At 58.4% G+C, this 22,957-nt stretch overlaps 6 protein-coding genes across 6 annotated transcripts; 3 read left to right on the plus strand and 3 right to left on the minus strand.

Moving 5' to 3' along the window:
- Positions 1-1,418: 1,418 nt before the first annotated feature.
- E0L32_004583 (uncharacterized protein) lies at positions 1,419-3,273 on the plus strand (the record flags this gene model as incomplete). Its single annotated transcript, XM_031139009.1, has 3 exons — positions 1,419-1,754; positions 1,837-3,048; positions 3,115-3,273. 3 exons carry the CDS (start codon positions 1,419-1,421, stop codon positions 3,271-3,273), a joined length of 1,707 nt encoding a protein of 568 aa, XP_030997017.1.
- Positions 3,274-3,642: 369 nt separating this feature from the next.
- On the minus strand, positions 3,643-7,528 carry E0L32_004584 (uncharacterized protein; the record flags this gene model as incomplete). The annotated part of the gene is made up of 4 exons (XM_031139010.1): positions 3,643-4,332; positions 4,389-6,799; positions 6,855-7,026; positions 7,094-7,528. 4 exons carry the CDS (start codon positions 7,526-7,528, stop codon positions 3,643-3,645), a joined length of 3,708 nt encoding a protein of 1,235 aa, XP_030997018.1.
- A 712-nt stretch (positions 7,529-8,240) lies between these two features.
- E0L32_004585 (uncharacterized protein) lies at positions 8,241-9,506 on the minus strand (the record flags this gene model as incomplete). Its single annotated transcript, XM_031139011.1, has 1 exon — positions 8,241-9,506. The coding sequence occupies one exon, from the start codon at positions 9,504-9,506 to the stop codon at positions 8,241-8,243; it is 1,266 nt and encodes a 421-aa protein (XP_030997019.1).
- Positions 9,507-10,514: 1,008 nt separating this feature from the next.
- Positions 10,515-14,114, minus strand: E0L32_004586 (uncharacterized protein; the record flags this gene model as incomplete). Its single annotated transcript, XM_031139012.1, has 3 exons — positions 10,515-12,219; positions 12,713-13,538; positions 13,598-14,114. 3 exons carry the CDS (start codon positions 14,112-14,114, stop codon positions 10,515-10,517), a joined length of 3,048 nt encoding a protein of 1,015 aa, XP_030997020.1.
- A 576-nt stretch (positions 14,115-14,690) lies between these two features.
- Positions 14,691-15,535, plus strand: E0L32_004587 (uncharacterized protein; the record flags this gene model as incomplete). The annotated part of the gene is made up of 2 exons (XM_031139015.1): positions 14,691-14,693; positions 14,777-15,535. The coding sequence occupies 2 exons, from the start codon at positions 14,691-14,693 to the stop codon at positions 15,533-15,535; spliced, it is 762 nt and encodes a 253-aa protein (XP_030997021.1).
- Positions 15,536-19,184: 3,649 nt separating this feature from the next.
- E0L32_004588 (uncharacterized protein) lies at positions 19,185-22,483 on the plus strand (the record flags this gene model as incomplete). Its single annotated transcript, XM_031139016.1, has 8 exons — positions 19,185-19,272; positions 19,482-20,016; positions 20,096-20,287; positions 20,351-20,486; positions 20,552-20,997; positions 21,068-21,620; positions 21,689-21,801; positions 21,892-22,483. 8 exons carry the CDS (start codon positions 19,185-19,187, stop codon positions 22,481-22,483), a joined length of 2,655 nt encoding a protein of 884 aa, XP_030997022.1.
- Positions 22,484-22,957: the final 474 nt, after the last annotated feature.

A 22,957-nucleotide genomic window follows, 5' to 3' on the forward strand; every position in this document is an offset into this window, starting at 1 on the left:
CCGGGATCGAAAATCTCGCGGGAGAGGGTGTTGCTCTGTGTGCCGAGGGCCGGACTGGTTTCGTGGGGGGTTATCTGTGGTGTATTGAGAGGTATTTTCTGATTTTCTGATTACAAGGGATTGGCAAGCGATAGGGACGGGCTTTCTTGGGAGCTGGCTCAATCTGAGCCACAAGGGAACTGGGCATGAATTGGCTTGCGTGATGAATTACGCCGTCTTGTTTTGTATCCGCCCTCGTCGAGGCTCGATCGAGTCAGCCTTGATGGGGAGCAATGATGACCAGAGTGGGAATGTCCGCGACCAGTGATCTGGATGTGTCGGATGTCCCATAGATGACTTGTATGCATGTATGTAGAGCTAAAATGAGGTCACAATTGCAATTGAAGGGTATTTATTGCCTGGCCATGTGACATGTATTCTGGTGGTGATGAAGGAGATATCGGAAGAAGATATGTATGTCTTGATCAACCTTGAACATAGCCTCGCGATGATCGACAGGAACCGCTAGTATGGCTGGGTCCTTTTTAAAACCAGAATGCACAGCCAGCGATTTGGTCCAGTAGGGTTAGGATCTGCAATCATCTGATCCCGAGCAGTTGGGTCAACTCCCACAACCACATCTGCCATGCAAAACTGATTTTTGAGCCATCCATTGTCATGGGCGAGGGTGCCGCTGGGCGAGGCTCCATCCGACACGGAACTCCTAGCGACCTATAGATATATAACTCGGGATGGAAAAGTCTTGACATTTCGAGGCGACTAGCGTTCCCGCCAGCTTGGAACCTAAAAAGAGGCACCCAACCAAATATACACGACGTCATCACTCATGAAACAAAACAAGGGGTCCTCCACTGCCCCAGGAAGCGTGCACCATTCCGGCTTTACCAATACACGTTGTCCTAAAACAGATGATTCACCACTCTAGTGCCCGATTGGACAGTCCAGATCCATCCTGCCGGTGTAATTACGGCCGGCATGTCCTCAGCCCAACGTGTTAGCCCCGATCCCAGCTAACGTCCCACCACACCCGTGTCGAGCCCTCATCTCGTCCTTCGGACTTTTTCACCATGCCGGATGATTCGGCGCAGCGCTTATCTGCATCTTTCTCAGCCGGAACCTACCTAACTACCGGAAGCCAGGAGATGCCACTCTAGTGTGGTTGTTGTCGGTGGAAGTGTCAGTTCAATTGTCCGAGTCAAGTCCAAACGCTGAAATCAACGACGCACAGCAATAGCTGGTTCCTCCTTTCTCACCACTATTTGTGTCAAGGTAGATAAATGTTTAATATAATACTATAATACTATAATACCAATGTCTTTCGTTCTGGTCTGCATCCCCGTGATCCTTCAATATCTTCCTCTGTGACTCCGTGATACCAAGTGACAACTTCAATCCTTGAAGCATACTCGTCAGTCACAATGGAAGAACTCTTCCGTGACACGATATTCGGCCACTTCCTGCGCATCATCACCAACAAGAGAATCCTCAAGTATCCCGAAGAGAAGGACCCGCAGCTATGGAAGAGATACATCGACCTAGCCAAGTCGACGCATATGGCCAACCACGGCCGGACCAGCCCGCCCGACGCATCCTCGAGTTCTCTCGGCTCAGGCAACACCAGTGACAAGCCTGAATACAACACGGACGAGACACGCGCCGCGATATACGAGGGCCGACACGGCGCGCGGACAATCGACCCGGAGAAGGGCAAGGACCTCTTCATCGTCGACTGGTGGGGTCCAGACGATCCCGAGGTCAGTCCCCCGTTTCCCCTTTCCTCGCCATATGTAACCCATCTTCCCTCGGGATATGAATCACTTAACCCGACGACAACAGAACCCAGCCCACTGGCCCCGCTGGAAAAAGATCCTCGTCACCTTCGAGATCTGCCTCCTCACCTTCTCCGTCTACATCGGCTCCGCCATCTACACGGCCGGCATCCTCGACGTGACCGCCGTCTTCGGCGTCTCCCAGGTCGCCGCCACCCTGGGGCTGACCCTCTTCGTCCTCGGCTACGCCCTGGGCCCCATGCTCTGGGCCCCGATGTCCGAGGTGCCCCAGGTGGGCCGCAACCCGGTCTACGTCTTCACCCTCGCCGCCTTCGTCGCCCTGCAGGTCCCCGTCGCCCTCGCCGCGAATTTCGGCATGCTCCTCGCCTTCCGCTTCCTGACGGGCTTCGTCGGCAGCCCCTCCCTCGCCACGGGCGGCGCCTCCATCGCCGACCTCTACAGCCCCTCCAAGCGCACCTACGGCCTCGCCATCTGGGGCGTCGGCGCGGTACTGGGACCGACCCTCGGACCGTTGGTCGGCGGTTTCGCCGCCGAGGCCCGCGGCTGGACCTGGACCGCCTGGGAGCTCTGCTGGCTGTCGGGCTTCACCCTCGCCCTGCTGACCCTCCTCCTGCCCGAGACCTCCCCCTCCAACATCCTCTACCGGCGCACCCGGCGCCTGCGCGAGCTGACCGGCAACGACCGGCTCGTGTGCGAGGCCGAGCTGGCGGGGCGGGACATGTCCGGGCGCGACGTCGCGGCCCTGGTCCTCGTGCGGCCCTTCGCCCTGCTCCTCACCGAGCCCATCGTGCTCGCGCTCGACCTCTACATCGCCCTCGTCTACGGCCTGCTGTACATCTGGTTCGAGTCCTTCCCCGCCGTCTTCGTCGGCATCTACGGCTTCTCCCTGGGCACCGAGGGGCTCGCCTTCCTCGGCATCCTGGCCGGCCTGCTCGTCGTCCTGCCGCCCTTCGTCTGGTACCACCACCGCTACGTCGAGCCCAAGTTCAACGAGGACGGCGAGCTGCAGCCCGAGTGGCGCCTGCCGCCCTCCTTCGTCGGCGCGTTCGCCATCCCCATCTGCCTCTTCTGGTTCGGGTGGTCGTCTCGGCCGGAGATACACTGGATCATGCCCATCATCGGGACGGCCTGGTTCACGGTCGGGGCGTTCTTGCTGTTCAACTCCGTCTTGAACTACCTCTCCGATGCGTACCCCGAATACGTGGCCAGTGTGTTGGCGGGCAATGATTTCCTGCGCTCTTCCTTTGGCGCGGCCTTTGTAAGTTCTTGTTTTTACCTATCCGTGTGATGGGCAACAATGTGCTGACCTAGTACCGTCATTCAGCCTCTGTTTGCGAGCGCCATGTATAAGAACTTGGGTGTTGACTGGGCAAGCTCGACCTTGGGCTTCATCTCCATTGCGTTCATACCAATCCCCTTCGTACTGTTCCGTTACGGTGTTTGGCTGCGGCGTAAGAGTCGACGCGCGAGACAGGATCTATAGACATGGCAGGTTTCATCAGTCGCTGGCCACGAGTGCCGGGTAGAATTGGATAGCTGTAGACGAGCAAGCAATATTCCATAGACCGATTGACCCAGTTAGAGTGACACAACACCACCGAATCCGGTACCATAAAAGCAATTAGATAATAATGTGCTGATATCAACAGCTACAATGTAGCTCTATACCGACTACATGTATCAAAATAACCCGTGCGGACCGTGTTAGGTCCAACCCAGCCCAAAGCCATCCCAGTCCCTTTGCGCCCAGATTCCATTTTTCAAACAACAATTCAAGCACAAGCAGCGCGTTCTAGCAACATCCATGCTAGCCTCACCACCCTATTATGGACACCATATCTACCACCAACTTTTATAGTGCTGCAATCGCTTCGAGCAGAACATTAAGCCCGCGCCCGTTGATTTCATCCTCGTCCTCCTCTTTCTTGTCGCCAAGCAGGCTGGAGATATCGCTCAGCATGCCCAGCGGTATGTAGCAGCCCGTCTTGGCCTGCTCTAGGCTGTCCTTGAGGCGGCTCGTGTGCTCCCACTCCTTGGCCGCGACCTCGGCCCTCTCGATCACGCGGTTGGGGATCCCGCACATGGCCGCGCAGTGCATGCCAAAGGACCCCTCGGCCACGCCGTCCTCGAGCTTGTACAGGAACGTCACGCAGCGATTCTTGTCGTCGACGTGGATCTGCATGCGCCGCGCCCGGATCTCCGGGTGGTTCTCGAACTCGGTGGCCAGCGAGTGGTAGTGCGTGGCAAAGAAGCCCACGCAGCCGATATGCGTCGCCACATGGTGAAGAACGGCCTGGGCCACAGCAACACCGTCGTAGGACGACGTGCCACGGCCGAGCTCGTCTAGGATGACCAGTGAGCGCGGGGTCGCCTCTGACAGAATCTTCTTGGTCTCGGAGAGCTCGACAAAAAAGGTCGACTGGGCTGCGAAAATGTTGTCGTTGGCGCCCAGACGCGACATGATCCGGTCAATGGGCGTCAGCCGGGCAGACGCGGCGGGGACGTAGCAGCCGATCTGAGCCATGATCACAGCGATGCAGGACTTTGAGGTGCTATGTTAGCCTTGTGTCGTATAGTTATGGAGATAAATACACATACCATGCGCAAGATGGTCGATTTGCCGGCAGCGTTGGCACCCGTCAGCAGGTTCACCTTTGCCTCGTCGCCGCCAAGCCTTATGTCGTTGGGAATGAAGTCGTCCACGGTGTTGAGCATGCACGGGTGGCGCAACTCTGTAAAGTCGACGACGCTGCGCTCAGAGTCGACAAACTGAGGCCGGCAGCTCGGCTCGCCCATGCTCGATGACGCCTTTGCCAGGCTGATGAGGCAGTCCAGGTGAGCCATGATCCGGATAGCCTGCAGCCACGTCTCATAGTCGGTGTCGAAGTGCTTGAAGAACCGAGACGCCACGTCTTTGACGATCTGCGAGTGCGTCTCCTCCGCCTCCTGCAGCTCCCGGATGAGCTCGTCCAGGTCCCGGAAGTAGTACCGCTTGACGCTCGCGGTGGCTGACATCTGCCTCCAGTCCTTGGGAACCTTGACGGCTTTGGGGACCTCGACCTGGTAGATCTCCTTGCCGATGTCGGTGAACTTGATGGTCTTGGACTTGAGGATCATCTTTTGCTTATCGAGGAGCGAGTGCAGAGCCTTCTTGATGCGCTTGATGTTGTCAGCGCTCTCATCAAAGTCCTCCTCGATGCCCCTCTCGGGGATCAGCAATTTCTCGTCGCGTGCCTTTTGCCTGTCAAAGGCGCTCTTCCAGTAGTCCAGTGGTTGGTTGAGGTCAGGCATGGACGCTAGCAGCCGGTCGACGAGGCCGTTGCCGCCCCCAAAGGCACTCAGGAGGCTGACCGTATACTCGATCTGCTCAAAACCTTCGAGCACCCTGACAAAGTCTTCAGGCTTGCAAGCACCGGCGTGGACCCGCGAGATCAGTCTTTCCAGGTCAGGCATCTTAGTCATCTGCGAGGAAAACTGGTCGCGGATGCTGCGGTCCGCGTTGAGCATGTCGACAGCGTCGAGGCGCTCGTTGATCTTGACTGTGTTGCAGAGCGGATGGCAGACCCATTGGCGGAAGAGACGCTTGCCGAAGGGCGTCACGCAGCGGTTCAGCAGGCTGAATAACGTGCCATCGGGGCCGCCGTTCACCGTGTTGGCAAAGATCTCGAGGTTGATCAAGCTCTGGCCGTCCAGAATCAGGGTGCCGTCGCGCTGGATTGGGTTATACCACTCAAAGTTACCCTGCGAGAGTAGGTTCTGCTCGATCTTGAGGACACGAAGGTAGTGAACCAGGGCTCCCAGGGCAGACATGACAAGGTCCTTGTCGCGCGCCTGGCCCAGCTTCTCGGGCCAGTCTTCGGCATCGCGCTGCTCGGAGGCAAAGTAGCCGTTGCAGTCGAGCTCGCGCCTGGTCAGCTCCGCATCCCAGAACTCCACGCCCGACTTGAGGTGGTTCCAGATGGTGGTGGGGCCGGTGTTGTTCTTGAGGATGCGCAGGGCCTTGGTCGAGAGCCGAGACTTCTCCAGGAGCAGCTCCCGGGGCGACGTCTGGGCGACAAAGGTCTCAAACTTGGTCAGGTCCACGTCGTCCACAAACTCGGAGATGAAGAACTGGCCCGTGGCGGCATCGACAAATGCAATGCCGAATGCAGGGTTGCCGTCTGCCGCGGTGGACTCCTTAATGGCGGCACAGTAGGTGGCCATGTCGTCCTGGAGCATGCTGCCATCGACGAGGGTGCCGCCGGTTAGGATACAAGCCAGTTCGCGGCGGATGATCTTGTCGGCCTTCTTGGCAGGGCCCGTATCGCCGCGCTCGCGCATTTCCTTGCCGAGAGCCGACTCCATCTGGTCGACGCGGGCCACCTTGTACCCCTTGGCAACGAACTGGTTCACCCACATGTCCAGGGAGCTCTCGGGGACGCCGACCATGCGCATGTTGACACGGTCGGTCAGCTTGAGATCGAAGAGCTGATGTCCGATGGTGGCGTCGTTCTCGTACAGCTCGTAGAACTTGCCCTTCTTGAAGAAGACGACCGTGTCCCAGAGTTTCTGCTTGATGGCCCAGTACTGCTTCTCAAAGGGCGAGAACTTGTGGTAGGCGTTCGGGGGTATGTAGATGGTGGACTTGTCATAGTCGGGGTGGCCGATAGGGTTACGATTGATGTCAGCGATGGTCGCCAGCCAGGGGTACCTGTCCTCGGGCTCTTTGGTGTGTGCCTTCTCCTTGGTCTTGCCTTGCTTGGTCTTGCTTGTCGGCTGGGCCGCGGGGGCACGGACACCGGTGTTTTGCACATTCTCCGGGTCGTACCGCCACTTCTGAGCGGTGGAGGCGGAGGGTATCTCGTCAAGTGATTCATCTTCGTCCTCCTTGATAGTGACAGAGGTGGTCGGCGATGGCGACCGCGTCGGTCGCTTCCGTGGCGCTGACGGCTTGGCCGGGCGCTTGCGTTTCCTAGACTTGGCTGGGGCGTCCGAATCCTCATCTGAGACCACAAAGTCGGCCATGTCTTCTGTGGAAGGTGAGTTGGTCAGCTTGGCTTTGTGTGTTTGGGCATAAGTACACACCATCATCGTCGACAGGCGCCGCGTCGTCATCCTCAACCTTGTAGTCGTCCCCGTCGTCGTCGTCGACGATAGCAGGACGGCCACGTCGCCTAGACTGGTTGGTTTTGAGCGATACGAAAATGTCCTCGTCGTCCTCGTCCGACGACTCGGCGTAGTTGATCGTCTTCTTGGCCTGGGTGGCGGCATAAAAGCGTTAGAATTGGCTGTGTCCTTGGCGTGTATAGAAGAGGCGAACTCACCTTGCGGATCGGGCTGCTGCTCATGGCAGAAGGGGCAACGACAGACTGCTTGTTGACCACCTCAGCCGGCGTCACGGGTGACGGTAGGGCGTCGTAAGATACCTTGACTGGGGCCGAGTCCCTGTTCTCCTGGGAGCTCAGAGGCTCAGGGGCATCGCTGCTGGGGACCGGAGTGATGTTGCTCGATTCACGGACGGGGCGCGCGCGAGCGTTGGACTTGGTAGTCTCCTTGAGGCATGGTGACGAGTCGCTGCCGTTCCTGTTTGGCATCGGCCTCGAGGTCGAAGGGCTGGCTTGGCTCTTGACCGCGGATGACTTGGAAAAGAAGCCCAGAATACTACTCTGCTTGCCCGTCGACGGGGCCATGGCGACCTTCTTGGAGGGAGCGGGCGTTCTGGCAGGAGTACCGGCTTGTGCTCCTGGGGTGGCCCCCATAGTTGGTCGTTGTGAGGGTAGAGGCGGGAAGGATTGCTACTAGGAGATCTGGCTGGAGACTTGGTGAAGCATTGGAGCAGCAGTTATGTTATAAGGGGGATGTTAACGTTCAAGAGAGAGAAGAAATCCATAGCAATCCAGCTGGAGGTAGCTTTTAATGGCTTGGATGGGGGGAGCTCCCGGGAGACGCGCCCGTTTCGCAAGTAGCTGGGGTAGGCGCGACCGTCCGCGTTCGCGTTGGGCCCCACCTTCCATCCCATTAAAACGAGACCAGGGACCTGAGCGGACAGTGCGAGCTCTGCCGCGCCTGCCTTATCGCTCCAACACCCGTCTCGCTTCCACATTCCTGGCTCCAAAGGGTACATCCAGGACCGGGTCGTCTACCCGGTACTCAATGTAGCTGCACGCTGGAGTTTGCGGTTGTCGGATCCGTGGGGGTTGTTCCCCTGAACTAGATGCCGGCAAGGTACCTGCGCTCGCTTTCTTGGTGCGCTGTACTTGGCACAGGGGAGTGAAGATCAAAATACCGAGTCTGTTTGGCGTGTAAAACAGGAGGCTCTCTCGAAGCATCCCTGTCCCCATTCTCCATGGTTCAAAGGGGGGAAAAGACATTAATCATTGAAGAGCTGGGTATATCTGCCTGCAGCACTCGCCTCCCCGTCTAGCAATCACACATTACACATTACACACAAAATCCCCTCGACCCATCCCACTACATGAACCTGCCAAAGAGCCAAGACATAAAGTTTCCCACCCGCATAAACACCCAAAAGGACCAGTACGCCGCGCCCGTGGCGTGACCCATCGTGATCCGCCAGTGCGAGCTCTTGATCGTCGCAACAGCCCGGGGCACGCTCCGGTCGTCGTACGCCTTGACCGCGCCGGCGAGCGAAGCCCCGCGGCACAGCTCGCGCGCCAGGTCCCAGCCGTCCTTGAGGCCGAGATTGGCCCCGTTGCCGGCAAAGGGGCTCACGGCGTGGTTACTGTCGCCGATAAAGACGACTCCCGGAGGAACACGGCCCTCGCCATGACGGAATGGCGCCTTGTCCCGCGCCGGGATCAGCAGCTCGGTCCCCGGCTCCGTCGCCTCGACAATGGTGCGAAACGGCTCGCGTATCGCCGCGCCGCGCTCGAGCGCCTCCGCCATCAGGCTCCGGAACTGCTCCTCCGGTCTCGTCTTGTCCAGGTCGCGCGGCTCGCCCGTGCGCCAGCTCACCGCCCACACGACCCGCTCCGCGTCGACGGGCGAGAAGAAGCAGCACACACCCTCGCCCGTGATGACGAGACCCCACGACTTGTCCACGGGCGCCGGTATGCCCCCCGGGAACCTCGCGCACCCTCCTAGCTGTATGGCGCCCGCGAACTGCAGCGTGTCCTTGGACCGCAGGGCAGCCCGGATCTTGCTGCTTGCGCCGTCTGCCGCGATGAGCAGATCGCATTCTTCGGACCACGTCCCTGAACCGTCTCCGGCTGAGAGCTGGACTCGTATGCGCTCACCCTCCAGCCGCTCGGCGCCCACGCACGAAGTCTCCCACCGGATGGCACGGTGCTCCGTGGCGGCATCGATCAGGATCTTGCGGAGATCCTTCCGGGCGATACGGAGTGACGCCGACGGGAGGCCCTGGTAGGCGCGGAGCTTGATCGCGATGTTCTCCTCCCAGGAGCTCGTCCAGATCTTCATGCTGGGTTGGGTCTCCAGCCCGAGAATTGCATGCTCGACAATCCGGTCCAGGAGCCCCAGGTCCCTGAGCGCTACGAGGCCGCCGTCCTTGTCGAAGCCATTGAGCGACAGGGAATAGCCCTCCCTCTGCGCGGCCTCGTCGCTCTTTTCCCGGTCGTAGATGGTCACCTCCGGCCGTGCGAACCTGTCGTCCCACTGCTTGTCGAGAGCTGCGGCAAACGCAAGCCCAGAGATGCCGGCGCCCGCGACGATGATCTTTTTGCCGGCTAGGAAATGACTGTCTGCGCGCGCTTCCATTGTGACTGTCTCGTGAACGAAAATACGTTCAGTCCAGAATTATGAAGCTTATGATAAGCATATGAAAGCGAGCCTGGACAGGATGGCTTGCACGTCGCCATTCCTTCCTCCTCCTATTTAACCTTTCAAGCTGTGGGCATATATGCAGGACATGACGAGACTCTATTGTCCAAGAAATTGTCGTACACGCAATGCGTTCAAGTATTGCCTGACGTGTCAGCCGCGTCACGGTGAGATTGGCGGCGCTGAGATGGCTTAAGCGTGTCAATAAATCTACCTAGGTAGGCCGTCCCTCCAGGACCAGCCTGAACCGGGTCATCAGTCTGCCCGTTCAGGAGGCTAGCGAGCCGAGTGCAAAGAACAACCCACCACGCAATTGGTGGGCAACATGCATACACGACAGTAGCGCGATTCCAGGCAACGACGTGAGATGTCCGAGCTGTAACCCCATCCAAGCATGTTGTTTCAAGGACAATTCCATCCCCGATGACTAGCAATGGGCTGGTATCTTTATTCTATTTCTCTGACTGACGTAAATCTCTGACGTAGACATAGATCCTACAATGTCTAAGGCTTCTCTGAAGCTGACTCGAAACAGCTCGTGAAGCCGCCAGCTGACATGTTGATCTTCGTCGGCCCCTGCGAATAGGTGGTCGATCGTACCTGCGAAGATCCTGCCGGCATGGGCAATGGTTTATCCCAGTAAACGATACTACCGGACAAGCTAGTCAAAACTGAATCCCGAGAGTCCTGTAGCTAGGTGGCATAGGATCGCTTGGACAAAAGTCTGCGTCCCCTGTCACCACCACGGCGTATATGTAGGCGAGATCTTGATCTGTCCATGCGGCAAGACATTCGGCATGTGAGGTGGTAGTCCGCAGCAAAACCACACTCTGGAACCCGACATGCAGCCTGAGGTTACGGACGGGATTAGGCGACTTCGAGATATCTTTGAGACCCCAACCCCGGCAGATTGCTGAATGTCCATCCCAAGGACACTCAGTATGATCACCTCTTATCAGCATCCGACCCTACCGTGTAGCCACGAGCCACCCCAGATCGACCCTCCTCGATAGTCGCGCTCGACTCGTCATCGTAGTCGGTGCCCAGTCCCTGCCACGTCCTGTTGGAGCGAAGGTACTCTGCTCCGGGGCTCACGACTCCCTTCACGGTCGCGACGTCAAATTTCGGCCGCAAGGTGAGCTTGTTGGATGGCGTTTCTGCGGACGCGCCGTTTGGCACGTTACCTCCGGCGCTCTCGGACTGCATCATGCGCATCGGCCGACTCGTACTGATGAGCTTGCCGGTGCGCAGGTCGAACTGCGGTGCCTCTGACTCCTCCTCATCTATGCCGTCCTCTTGGTCTGCAGGAGCCTCTTGGTCATGAGAGTCCTGACCCGGGCTATGATCCCCATTCGCCGTCGTCGTCGTCGCCGTCGCCGCCGCTTCCTCCGGCTCCGTCACGCCCTCGATGCCGCCCCACCACCTGTGGCCCCATATCCTCTCCTCATCGCTCATGAGCGCGATCTCGAGCTCGAACGGCGTGATGACGGGCCGGTAGAAGCTCGCGTCGTCCTCGACCAGGCTGCTCTCCCAGCAGCCCACGACCACCCAGCCGTCGATCTCGGCAAAGTTGGCCAGCTTGGCCGGGTTCAGCTTGCCCACGACGATGGTGTAGCTCTTCTTGCCGGCCGCGGCGATGCGCCTCCGAAGACTGTCGATCGACGCCAGGTAGTTGGCCACGGACAGCGTGTTGACTAGGATCCCGACGACGCCCGCCGTCGTCAGCGTCAGCACCTTGGCGTACCTCCTGCCCAGCATGGCCCTCGTCCTCTGGAAGCTGGCCGGTGGCTCCGAGGAGGCGCCTGAAGCCGCGGGTGTCGGGCATATCTGCAGAGACTTGACCCTAGTCGACAGAGCCAGGAGCAGCGCCGTCGGCGGCGCCGAGATGTGGAACACAGAGTAGTCTTGTAGGTCGACGCCCGAGCCCTCTCCAATCTCTACGTCCTTTCCGTCCGCGTCCACGGCTCCCCGATTCGGTATCGTTGCGGTTGGCGCATGAACAAGCTTTGTGTGCAGCAGCGAGGCGTAGCCCTTGGCCCGCAGTTTGGAAGCCAACTCAGGGACGTGGTCTTGATATGTTACGTCGGCCATCAAGACAATCGGCTCGTCCTGTTTCGGATAGAGTGCCAAGAACTCCACTATAACCCTCTCATGGTCGAGAGGATGCTTTGTAAACACGTATATGACAGGCAGCCTCGAGGTCGGCGACAGGCAGGACCGGCCGTAGTGCACCACGACATCGGCATGCACGTGCTCGGCGGCGATCTCGTCGACGCAGCAGGCCGAGTAGGAGGTGTCGGCTAGGATGTATATCCTCTCCGCCTCCGTCGCCGGAGCCGCGGCAGCTTCCGTCGGGCCAGTCGCCGTGCCAGATCTGAACCGCCGGAACTCGTCGTGTAAGAGGCCAACAACTCGCGGGGCATCGCCGAGCATGGTGTCAGGAAACTGTAGACCTATCCGGCGTCGCCCGCCCTCCCGGATCTCCTTCGCAGTCCGCGCGATCTCGTAGACGTCTCGGAGCTCATCATCGGTGCGGTGGAGGAGCTGGCTCTCGGTCGGGGGCGCGTCGGCTTCGATGTGCTCAAAGAGATGTTCGGCCGGGGTCGACAGGGCCGGAGCCGCGGCCAGTTCGTTGGCCATGGGTGGAGGCCTAAAAGTCAAGTCACCAGAGTTCACAAGGCATGTGTACGTCTCATTTGCATGCACCGTGATGTGAGAACAGGCATTGGTTCTTGGAGGCAGACAACTTGGTGAATGCTTTTTCGTTTTTATTTTTTTCCTTATCAAACTTGCGATTTTCCAGAGCGGGGGTGGGGTTCCAGCGACTAAGCGCCTGGATGACGGCTGGCCTGGACGCTAAATAGGTGTCAATCAATTGGCTTGGATAGAGAGACAGGCCCACCAAACTCCACCAAAAAGACCAAGAAATCGAAGTTAACATATCACCTTGCCTACCTAAGAGTACCTAGGTAGGGTATTTTTTTTTTTCATACGGACTTGGAATGTATTTGTGACGTGAGCTTAGTGCCCAAGACGAATAGGGGCCAGGTCATCAAAATACAGTCCTGATGTTCCACCCGACCGCGAGGACCCTCGCCGCGATATAGCAGACGAGGGCGAGGCAGTACGAGGCGCCCGAGAACAGGATGACGGCCGTCCAGCCGGTCTCCCCGGACCCCACGCCGATCAGCGCGCCGCCGATGGGCACGCTGCTCAGCGTGCCGAAGCTGGCGACCATCATGGCCGTCGAGAAGAAGCGGCCGTAGTCGCTGGGCTCGCAGAGCTGGCCGAGGCAGACGGCGATGAGGCCCAGGTTGCTCCCGCTGGCGAAGCCGAACATGACGGCGAAGGCGATGAGCAGCGGCTTCGAGTGGCCGGCGGGCAGCCAGAGCCCAAAGACGGTGGCGGCCGACAGGGCGATGGTCAGGATGATGACGTTGAAGCGGCCCATCCGGTCGGCCAGGAGGCCCGGGAGGAAGCGGCCGACGACGGAGCCGGCGTTGAGCAGTGACAGCAGCGTGTAGGCCGAGTTGGCGTCCTGCTGGTGCGAGGCGGCGTACGAGACGATGAAGGTGATGGGCACGAAGATGCCCCACTCCATGAAGAAGATGCCGACGGCGGCGACGGCGTAGCAGCGGTCGCGGAAGATGGAGAAGTCGGGCCAGATGGAGTGCATGGCGCCGCGCACGGGCAGGCGCGAGCGGATCCAGAGGTTGACGGGCACGGCCAGCGCGAGCAGGATGAAGGCCAGGACGCGCGTCGACCAGGCGAAGCCGACGCGGGGCAGCAGGCTCTGCAGCATGAGGGGAAACACGATGCCCCCGATGCCGCCGGCGGTGCTGGCGATGCCCGTCGCGAAGCCGCGCCGCACGCTGAAGAAGTGGGCGATGGCGCCGTACGCCGGGGAGTTGAGCAGGGCGCCTCCCAGGCCGCCGAGGACCGAGTAGCAGAGGAGGATTTGGTAGTATTCTATGTTTATTGTGTCAGCAAGGACTCTTCTTCATACCACTTGCAAAGATATGTTTTACCTTCACAGAAACCCAGGAGCATGATGCTCAACACTACGAGGAGGCTCCCCACGGCGACGAGGTACCGAGGGCCATAGTGGTCAAAGACCGGTCCGACCTGGATGCCGATGAAGAAGACAAAGAACAGGTAGAGACTGAAGATCCAGCCGATCTGCGAGGCGGAGTACTCGGCGAGCTGGTGGGTGGAGAACCAGGACTCGAAGACGGCAGCAGAGTTGATGAGCCCGAAGACGGAGAACATGGCACAGAAGGAGCCGAAGACGACGAGCCAGGCCGTGAGGCCGCCCTCGGGGATGTAGATGGGCGGCGAGGCGGAGCGGCGGTCGTTCATCGAGCCGGCCGGCTTCTCGGACTCGGTGGCGGACGGCTGGGAGTCGGGGTCAGTGCCCGTCACACCCGAGCGGCGTCCGGCATGGTCAACAGTTTGGGCGGCGGTGCCTGCCGCCCCCGGAGAGGCGGCAATCCCAAATTGGTTTTTTAGGCAGGTGTCCTCTGCATTGTGACGGGCCAAGGTCATAACGCGCTCCACGAGGAGTCAATTCGGAGGTGATTTGCGGTCTCTCGACTGTTAGTATGGTTGCTGTTGGGAGCTGGTGAGGTTGATACTGAGAAAAAGAAGAAAAAGCGGAGGAACAGAGGGGAAGCCCTTCTTATTCAAGTTAACCAACCAAACACACTTTGAGACCCTCAAAATCAAGGCTCTAGCGCTGGATATGGACTCTTTTTTCTCGGCATTGGCTTCCATTTGGCCCAGCTCTGACTCCAGCGGGCGGGCCAGTTCACGCGCGGATCCGACCGACTCTCTGGGCCCACTGTATTTTGGGGTTCTAAGTTGCAACATCGGGCCTGGATTGGCTGTGCCCAAAAAAGCCACCTCAGTTCCCCCAAAGAATTAATTTAGCTGGGTACTAAGCTCGCCTTGCAAAGTGTCTTCATCTTTGGTGATGGCACGCGTCACGAATCTGGACCATTCTCTCTCCTGTCCCGCCAAATCTTGAAGTGTAGATCGACCACACAAACGCTACACACGACTCCTTTGTCATAATCTTACCTACCGTCTGCAGTGGAAATCCAAAGGGGGAAGGCAGCCAGGATGGTAAGTCTCCTCTGCCACGTGGAAATGCTCGCCCGGAATACGTCCAGGGCTGACTGTCGTGTGCCATCTTCTCCAATCTACAGAACACCGCCTTCAACTCTGCGCTCAAGCAGAGCACCTCGATCCGCAAAGACTTCTCGGCCCTGTCCCCGTCCTCCTCCTCAGACGCAGCCGCAGGCGGCGGGCCCGCCGCCCTCACCCCGGCCGCGCTGGGCTCCCTCTCGGCCAGCCTGACGTCCTTCTCCCGCACGCTGGATGAGTACAACCGGCTGGCGAAGCAGGAGCTCAACCCGACCAAGCAGGAAAAGGCGTTTAGCAGGCTCAGCGGCTTCCGCACGGAACTCGCCGAGTACCGGGCGCAGCTGGAGTCGATCAAGACGTCCCGCGACGACGCGATACACGACCAGAACAGGGGCGAGCTGCTGGGCCGGCGGCCGTACGTCAGCGCCACACCCGAGAATCCCTACGCGAACACGGCGTCGTCGTCGTCGTCGTCCGGGGCGACGAGCTACGGAGGCGGCGGCGCGGGGCTGAGCATGGGCAGCGGCAACCCGACGGCCGAGGAGCACGCGCTGCGCGAGCAGGACTTCTTCTCGAGCACGAACCGCAGCCTCGACGACTACATCGCGCAGGGGCAGGCCGTGCTGGACAACCTGGGCATGCAGAAGGACATGCTCAAGAACACGCAAAAGAGGCTCTACTCGGCGGCCAACACGCTCGGCCTGTCCGGCGAGACGATCCGCATGATCGAGCGGCGGGCCCGGGAGGACAAGTGGATCTTCTGGGCCGGCGTCATCGTCTTCTTCCTCTTCTGCTGGCTGTGTCTGCATTTCCTGAGGTGAAGGAAGGAAGCAGGAGGGCGAGTCGCTGTCATTGTTTGTTATTGCCTGGACCGTCTCCGAGGCTGTTTGAGCCTCGTCAGGCTGGCTGTGTTTTGCCACACTCTTGGATCTTCTTTTTTAGCGAGGCGTTGAAAGGATCACCGGTTACTGCCATGGAGGTTTTCATGTAGAAAATCATCATAATTGAGTCTAATGACCCTGCCTGTGTACCTGGCTTGTATGCATCGCCTCACGTCAGGCAGACCAGAAACGGAGATGTTTCTGTTCGCTGTATACTACAGCAGCTCGCGAACTGTATCAACCTGAAGATGCAACGTTTAACGTGGCTTGTGGCTGAACAATAGTAGTGAGCGACGATCACCACAGCGCCATCGGTATCTCCGAAGTTGATCGTCCGTCTTCAGTCGAGGTCGCGATGGATGAAGGGCATGTTCTATCGCCGTGGCTTTGAGATCAGTGCAGATCTGACTCGAGTGAATCATTCTTATACGGGATGATGTGGACGAAGGTCGGTGAGCGCGAGACCGAATTACAATGGGTTTGAATCGCGATCGCGAGACCGAATGGAAGAAAGCACGGCTTGCACGGTGAACACCAAGTTGGCTGTGAGCAGCCATCAGACGACGATCCCTACTCCCGGTGGGGCTGGAATACGAAAAAGTACTTGTTATGTATGCATGGGCAGTGTGGAAATGTGGGATGGATGGGTGAACGAGATGGTCAGATCTTAAGGTGCTGATGGCGGCGTTTGAAAGAGGCAAAGGATCGGCGCCAGATTCTCGAGACAATCACAATCACGACATCGGGGACAGAAAAAGAGAGAAGGAGAAGAGAGGTGGATAACGGTGTGTGTGTGTTGACAAATGCCCGTCCGGTTCTGAGCTTTGCGGCGGAGAAGGGGGAGAAGGGGAGTTGGAAGCGGAATGATTCCCTGATGTTTGCTTGCTTGATAAGGCGTCCTTTCACACTCGGTTGGCTCTCCGACAAGCCAGATTCAGCCCCCAACAGGCATCCCGGCAAGTAGGCCGAGCGTAGACGATGGCCGCATGCCTTGCGAATCCTTCTGGTCTGGGGTATCAGGTTGGACCGTTTTTGATGCCCCGGCCGGATATTTGCCCGACATGGGGGAGCATCGAGACACAGGCCGGACCGGGATTGCTGGTGCAAAAGTGCTCTGACGCTCTGGAGTAACATCCGGATTCGGAGTAGGTCGGTGAGACTAACAATTATCTGGATTGGCGACTGGATGGCGAGAGCACCAATGGGTTACGCAAACAAAACACCCCCGACTTCACACACAGCTGCAGTTGAGAGTAGTAACTACTTCGTAGTGGATTCACACGCACGCAGCACAGTGGAACCCCAAGAACATCTCCAAATCGGAGAATTTCCCCATACAGCTCCCAGTCCTGCCTGGCCTCTTTGGTCGTTATCACAGAGAGACAGCTCTGCAAGATGGAAATTGCGGCACAAAAGGGAAATTAATGCACAAATCACGGGTTGTCAGGCGTGCTGTTGTTGTCGCCCTCCTTTTCCATGGATCGGCAGATGGGAGAATATCAACGCATTGGATGGCACACGCGTCTAGAGGCTCCTGTCAGCGTATCATTTCCCCTAACTCTTGCTGATTGGCAGCACTGATTACGGTACAGACCCCCGAAGTGCTGTGCTTAGAAGCAGAAGCACGAAAAAAAGAAAAAGGAAAAAGGAAAAAGTTGCCATCGAGGCGGTCTTCGATGGGATTGGTTCTTGGGGATCGAGGCACACGAGACAGTACAGTCCTGTACAGTGCTTGAGTGCGTGGGTACCAAAGAGGGGATCATCATCTCAACTAGAAGTTCATGAGCCGGCACAACTCGGCATGCTAGACAGGTATAGGAAGGAAAAGGAGGTCGTCGCCGGCACATCGTAGAGCCGCGATAGTTGTGCAAGCCCTGCTGCAAGCCTGTGCGATTCAGCCCTGTCACCCGCGATTCTGGCGCGGGTACTATTACCACATTCGTAATCGGAAACGTTTCCGCAACTATTTATAGCGAGACGGGCACGCTAACATGACTACCTGGTCGTTCATCTGGTTGGGCTAGCCCTACTCCGTCATTCGCATGGCGTGTCTGGGCGAGATGATCACATTTTAAGCTTCAACTGACAGTCCTGAGAGGTGCAGTGCGTGCGTGGCCCGGCCGTGGAGGGGGACAGAAATGCGGCCCGGGGATGGAGATGGGGGGTGACAATGCAACCAGTGAGCCCACTGAGCCCACTGACCGCCCGTTGACAGAGCACACTCATGGCCCCCAGCGGCCCATGCAGGCCATGCAAGCCATGCTCGCTAGCAACCGTGCCACGCCGACCCTTGCTCAACGCCCTGGCTCCTTCACAGCCCACTTTCAACTCTAATTTGTCTCTAAATAACCCAAATGGCCCTGTGAGTGGTCCTCGAGGTGGCCTTCGAGTGGTCCTGGCGCACCTGGAGAACTGGGAAAGGGTGCAGCCTCAGCGGGCGGATCTAGCCGCATTCGTATCTAATTTTCGATCTTTGTTGAGATGGCCCTCGCCGCGGTGCCGATGACCCGGAGCCGATGGGCCGGAGCTTAGGGGAAAGCGACCCCAGGCCTTGCCAGGTAGACGCCGCAGACGCTGCCGCCAGTATCACACACAAATAACTACTCCGTCCACAGGAGGGAGAGAGGCGAGTTGGCAGTGGCTGTACAACAAGATAAACACTCTCGCTTCTCTCCCCTCGACACGTACACCCTCCACACAGGAGCGAGTGCAGCTAGCTACCTTGCCCATGAGTAGCTACCTATGTAAACAAGTCTCCGGCCGGAGACCTCTTCAATACGTACCTACTACCTCGCATCCCACAAGGCCAGAGACATGCTGCACAAGCACCATCATTGGCCCACCCCCATCTCCCTCCCTGCCACTGCTCCTCCTAATTACCCTTGTCTGATATGAGAATTATGTCATGTCCGTTTGGTTGGCCCTGTATCCGTTTTGCCGCCCCAGAGGGCTGAAGCAGTCTCTGAAAAGAGATGAGATCTGCCAGACACCTGTGATGGCTCCCCCGACTCCGCTGGCCTTTCTCCACCCCTTGTCCTCCATCCCTGCTGCCCTTCTTGGCCCTCTCCCGAACGCTCGGCGCCCTCTAGACTGTGCTTGTGCTTGAATGTACATCAGGTTCGTGCCCACCATCCCCATATCGACCCACACCGTGCTGCACTGCACTCGAGCCAAGCCACATGTGCCCTAGGAGCATAAGATAGAAATGAGTTCACGGCTGCTGCTCTCGTGCCGCCCAACCAAGGGCCGCAACGGGGTGACGAGCCAAGGAAACCCGACCAGCAAGCACGGCAGCAGACCAGAAGGAATCGCTTGAGCACCCGAATTAGAGGAGGATATATGCCAGAAACGGCATCCTCGTCCGAAATCCTGCCTGTGTAGACACGAGCCCACACACGACATCATCGTCATAGCAGCAGGCCAGGCAGATTCTGCCAAGGGGCCCCCCTTTCGTGTCGATATATTATACGCAGCCGTCACGACTCCCCGACCATCGTCTTGTTTATTATAAACGACGCTCCACAAACGGTCAACTCAAGCTAGCCGCCCGCCCGGACTCTCCCGTTTCGTCCTGCCAAACGCCCACGCTATGAACCTGAAAGCTAGCCGAGATGCCCGGCCGGATGTCGCTAGCGACGCACCACCGCCTGCAAAGGAGAAGCAGAGGTCTCGAACAGGTATGTTGGAGAAGAAAGACAAGAGACGAAAGAGGCCAGAAGGGGGTGGGGTTGGGGGCCGGATCGGGGATGGTCTTCTTCTCGGCGAAAGGGGGGAAGCACCAACGGCAGCATAGGCGCTTGATGGACTGGCCCTCCTCTCCTTCCGACTAGCTCCAGCTCCCATCCCGCTCTTACTAGCAGTCATGACTAACACAAGAACCGTGCAGGCTGTCAGACCTGTAGATCGCGCAAGGTGAAATGTGACGAGAGGCCCGGAGGCTGCCGCAACTGCGAGAGGCTCAACATACCGTGCCCCCATCCCGTCGTGCAGCTCACGCAAGCCGCTGACGCAGGTGTGCTCGCCGACGGCATCGTCAGCAGTGGCCTCGACAACAAATCGGGAACCGTCCGGACCCAGGCAGGCCTGCGTCGGTCTCGCACCTACCGGTCCTGTCAGCTCTGCCGGTCCTCCAAGAGCCGCTGCTCCGGCGAGCGTCCAGTCTGTCTGCGGTGCCGGGAGAAGGACCTCGAGTGCGTCTACGATGGCCGACAGGTCCCCGCCTGGGTAGAGGCCATGTCCGCCAAGCTGGAGCCCGGCCGACTGGCTGCCGGCGGCTCGTCATCCGGCAGTCTATCACCCAAGCAAGCCCGCTCCCGCAACAACTCGCACGACTCGTCTTCGCTGACGCCGGAGTCTCACTACGGGACACCCAACTCGCAACTCGGCTATCAGTACCCTCCGAATCTAGATGACCTCGAATGGTAAGAGTTGCCGAGTCTCCCTGTGTTCTGTTGTGGGTATGAGAGAAAGAAAATTGATTCGAAACTGACACAAGACCAGGCTCAACTCGGCAGACCTGCCCAACAGGGACAGGATAGCCCTCCTAGTCGAGGAGTATTTTACTAATATGCACTGTCTGCGGTCCTTTGGCTTCATCCACAAGCCCACCTTCCTCCAGCAGTTGGACGAGAGGATAAGGGCCAAGCAAGGCAAAGATGCATTGTTGTATACTATCTGTGCGCTGGGCGCCAAGTGAGTCTCTGCTGTAGTGGCCAAGGTATTGAGTAATAGCAGTTGCTGACATCTGTTCAAAAGGTTTTGTGCCCTGAGATATGCCACCGAGGCACAAATCGAAGACGGGTTTGCTCTCTGTGTCGGGAATCAGTGGGCCGAGAGAGCACGGTACTTTCTCTACACCAATTTCAATAACGTCTCCATCGAGACCCTGATGGTGAGTTTGCAGAAATGAACACTGGTCTATATCCCAGTTAACTTACTTACCGGCCTATATCGCAGACAATTGTCCTGCTGCACGAGCACGAGCTGAGAATCGGCAACTATGCCAGCGCCTTTACGCTGACCGGAGTGGCAGTACGCATGGCGCAGAGCCTTCAGATCAACCTAGAGTCATCGACCGACATCCTGTGCCTCTCCAGGAGGGGTCTACCCGCCGCATCACGAGAGGCGAGGCGCCGCCTGATGTGGAGCGTCTATACTATAGACGCCTGGGTGGGTAGCGGCGTGGATGAGTTGACGCTCCTCCGAGACGAGGACATGAAGATCCAGCTGCCGTGCAATGAGCGGAGCTTTGTCTTCCAGATCCCGTGCCTCGTGGAGACACTGCAGCCTGGCTGCCAGCTGCCCTTTATCACGCCGGAGATGCGGTCGAAGGGACCCGTCGACTCTCTAGATCTGCAGGCTCAGTTCATACGCCTCCTCAGCATCAGGAAACAGGTCCTAAGGTATACTCCCTTGAACGAGACGACCTTCATAGTTCCAAGCTAACACATACTCCCTTACTCTCACCCTTAGATATGTCAAACATCTCGACACGGCAAAGCCCCCGTGGATCCACGAGTCGGACTTCCTCATGCTGGAGCGCAGCCTGCAGAAGTGGTACGACGAGCTGCCGCTCAGCCTCCGCTTCTCCCAGACGGCGCTCTACATGCGCAAGGAGTCGTCCCAGCTCGGCGGCCTGCTCTTCCTCCATATCACCTACCACCAGACACTCTGCGACCTGAACCGCATCGGCATGCGCGACCTCTTCAAGATCCGCTCGCCCGTCGACTTCCCCGCCGAGCAGGGCGACATGATGCACAAGGTGCAAGACCGGTGCTTCCACCACGCCATGGCCGTCGCGTCCGTGTACGAGGAGGCGCTGCGGCACGGCCACGAGGCCCTTGCCGACACTTGGCTGAGCGTCGTGGCGCACGACGCGGCGAGGGTCATCGTCTTTTACGGCATGTACTGCCGGAGGCAGGCGCCGCCGGACGCGGTCTCGGGCCAGCACGTGTGCGCGATGCTGCATGTGCTGCTGCGGGCTCTGAAGATGATGATTGCTAGCCACACATTAGCTATACCGTTGGTATGTACTGCCACTCTGGACGTACAGGATACCTGTGATGGGATGGCGACTAACACGCAAGCACGCAGCATTCGGCAGCGGTAGCCATGGTGAAACGGGCCAACATTATCGTGCCTCCGGAGCTGGATCTCAGCCCTACCACCCAACGTCTGCCGCCGATGGCCGAGATGGACCGGGATAGGTATGTTAAAACCCCATTGCTAGTCCATCTAGTTGCGCTCCCTATACTCTTCGCTACGAAAACAAAGAAAGCTCACCACTGAGTCCCAAGGCACATGTACATGGGCAAGCCGGCGCAGTTCACGCCCGAATACGTCCTCAACCCGCTCGCCATCTACCGCATGGCCAGGCAGGACATCAACGACGGCGAGAAGCATGCACCCGAGCACAGCCCGACCTTTGCCGCCCTTGGCAGCCACGCCGTGGATGAGGCGTTGGCACAACACCTGCAACAGCAGCAGCAGCAGCAACACCAACATCAGATCAACGCTCCATCCGCGACCAGCTTGCTGCCGGACGGAGGCGGCCCCGGCGGCCTCGACGACACCAGCTTCCTCGACGGCAGCTTCTTGCACGCGCCGGCGGGGCCGTCCGGCTTTGACGACATGCAGACCTACCTGCCGCTCATGCTGAGCAACTTCAGTATTCCCATGCACACAGCGACAACGGCGGCGGCACCGGGTGCGGGCGACATGCACTCGCAGGCTGCCGGGGGAGGAGGGGTGGACTTTTCCGGGTTCTCGGTGGACAGCGTGTATCCGGTGCCTCCGTCCGAGACGGATGCAGCCATCGTCGACTTGGCTATGCCGGCGGTCTCGGCGGCGCCCGAGTTCACCCATACCGAGCAGCAGGCTTGGGGATGATGAGTACGAATGGGTTGGGTCTAGAGATCTGGGACAAGAGGTGTTTATCACCTAGACGTGGTGTTGGCGAACGACGGAGGGCATCTCGTGATGCAATTTCTTTCTAACGATACCAGCTCTATTCGTGTGCTTTCAGACGCACGATATAACGATATAAAGACATGAGTCGCCGTCATGCTGCAGAGCACAGCGTTTATTGCGTTACTAAAGAGGGGGAAATACCAATTCTTGTTATATCTAGGACTGGCAAAGCTGGTGGAGTTCATGGGCATGATAGGTACACGACATAGTCAGCCAGCCCAGGTTCGCATTATCAATTCTGACCCTATTTCTTCCATACTTTATCTCGTCTTGCGTGACATTCATCTCCTGGTCTTCCTGTTGCAGGAGTTGAAGGCAAGCCAAACAAGGCAAACGGTCACAGACCGGCCAGTGTCGTGATGCATGCACCCGGAACTTCCACGCTTTAAGAAC

Source organism: Thyridium curvatum (assembly GCF_004353045.1).
Source record: "Thyridium curvatum strain D216 chromosome Unknown NODE_22_length_467593_cov_81.276643, whole genome shotgun sequence".
Classification (NCBI taxonomy): domain Eukaryota; kingdom Fungi; phylum Ascomycota; class Sordariomycetes; order Thyridiales; family Thyridiaceae; genus Thyridium; species Thyridium curvatum.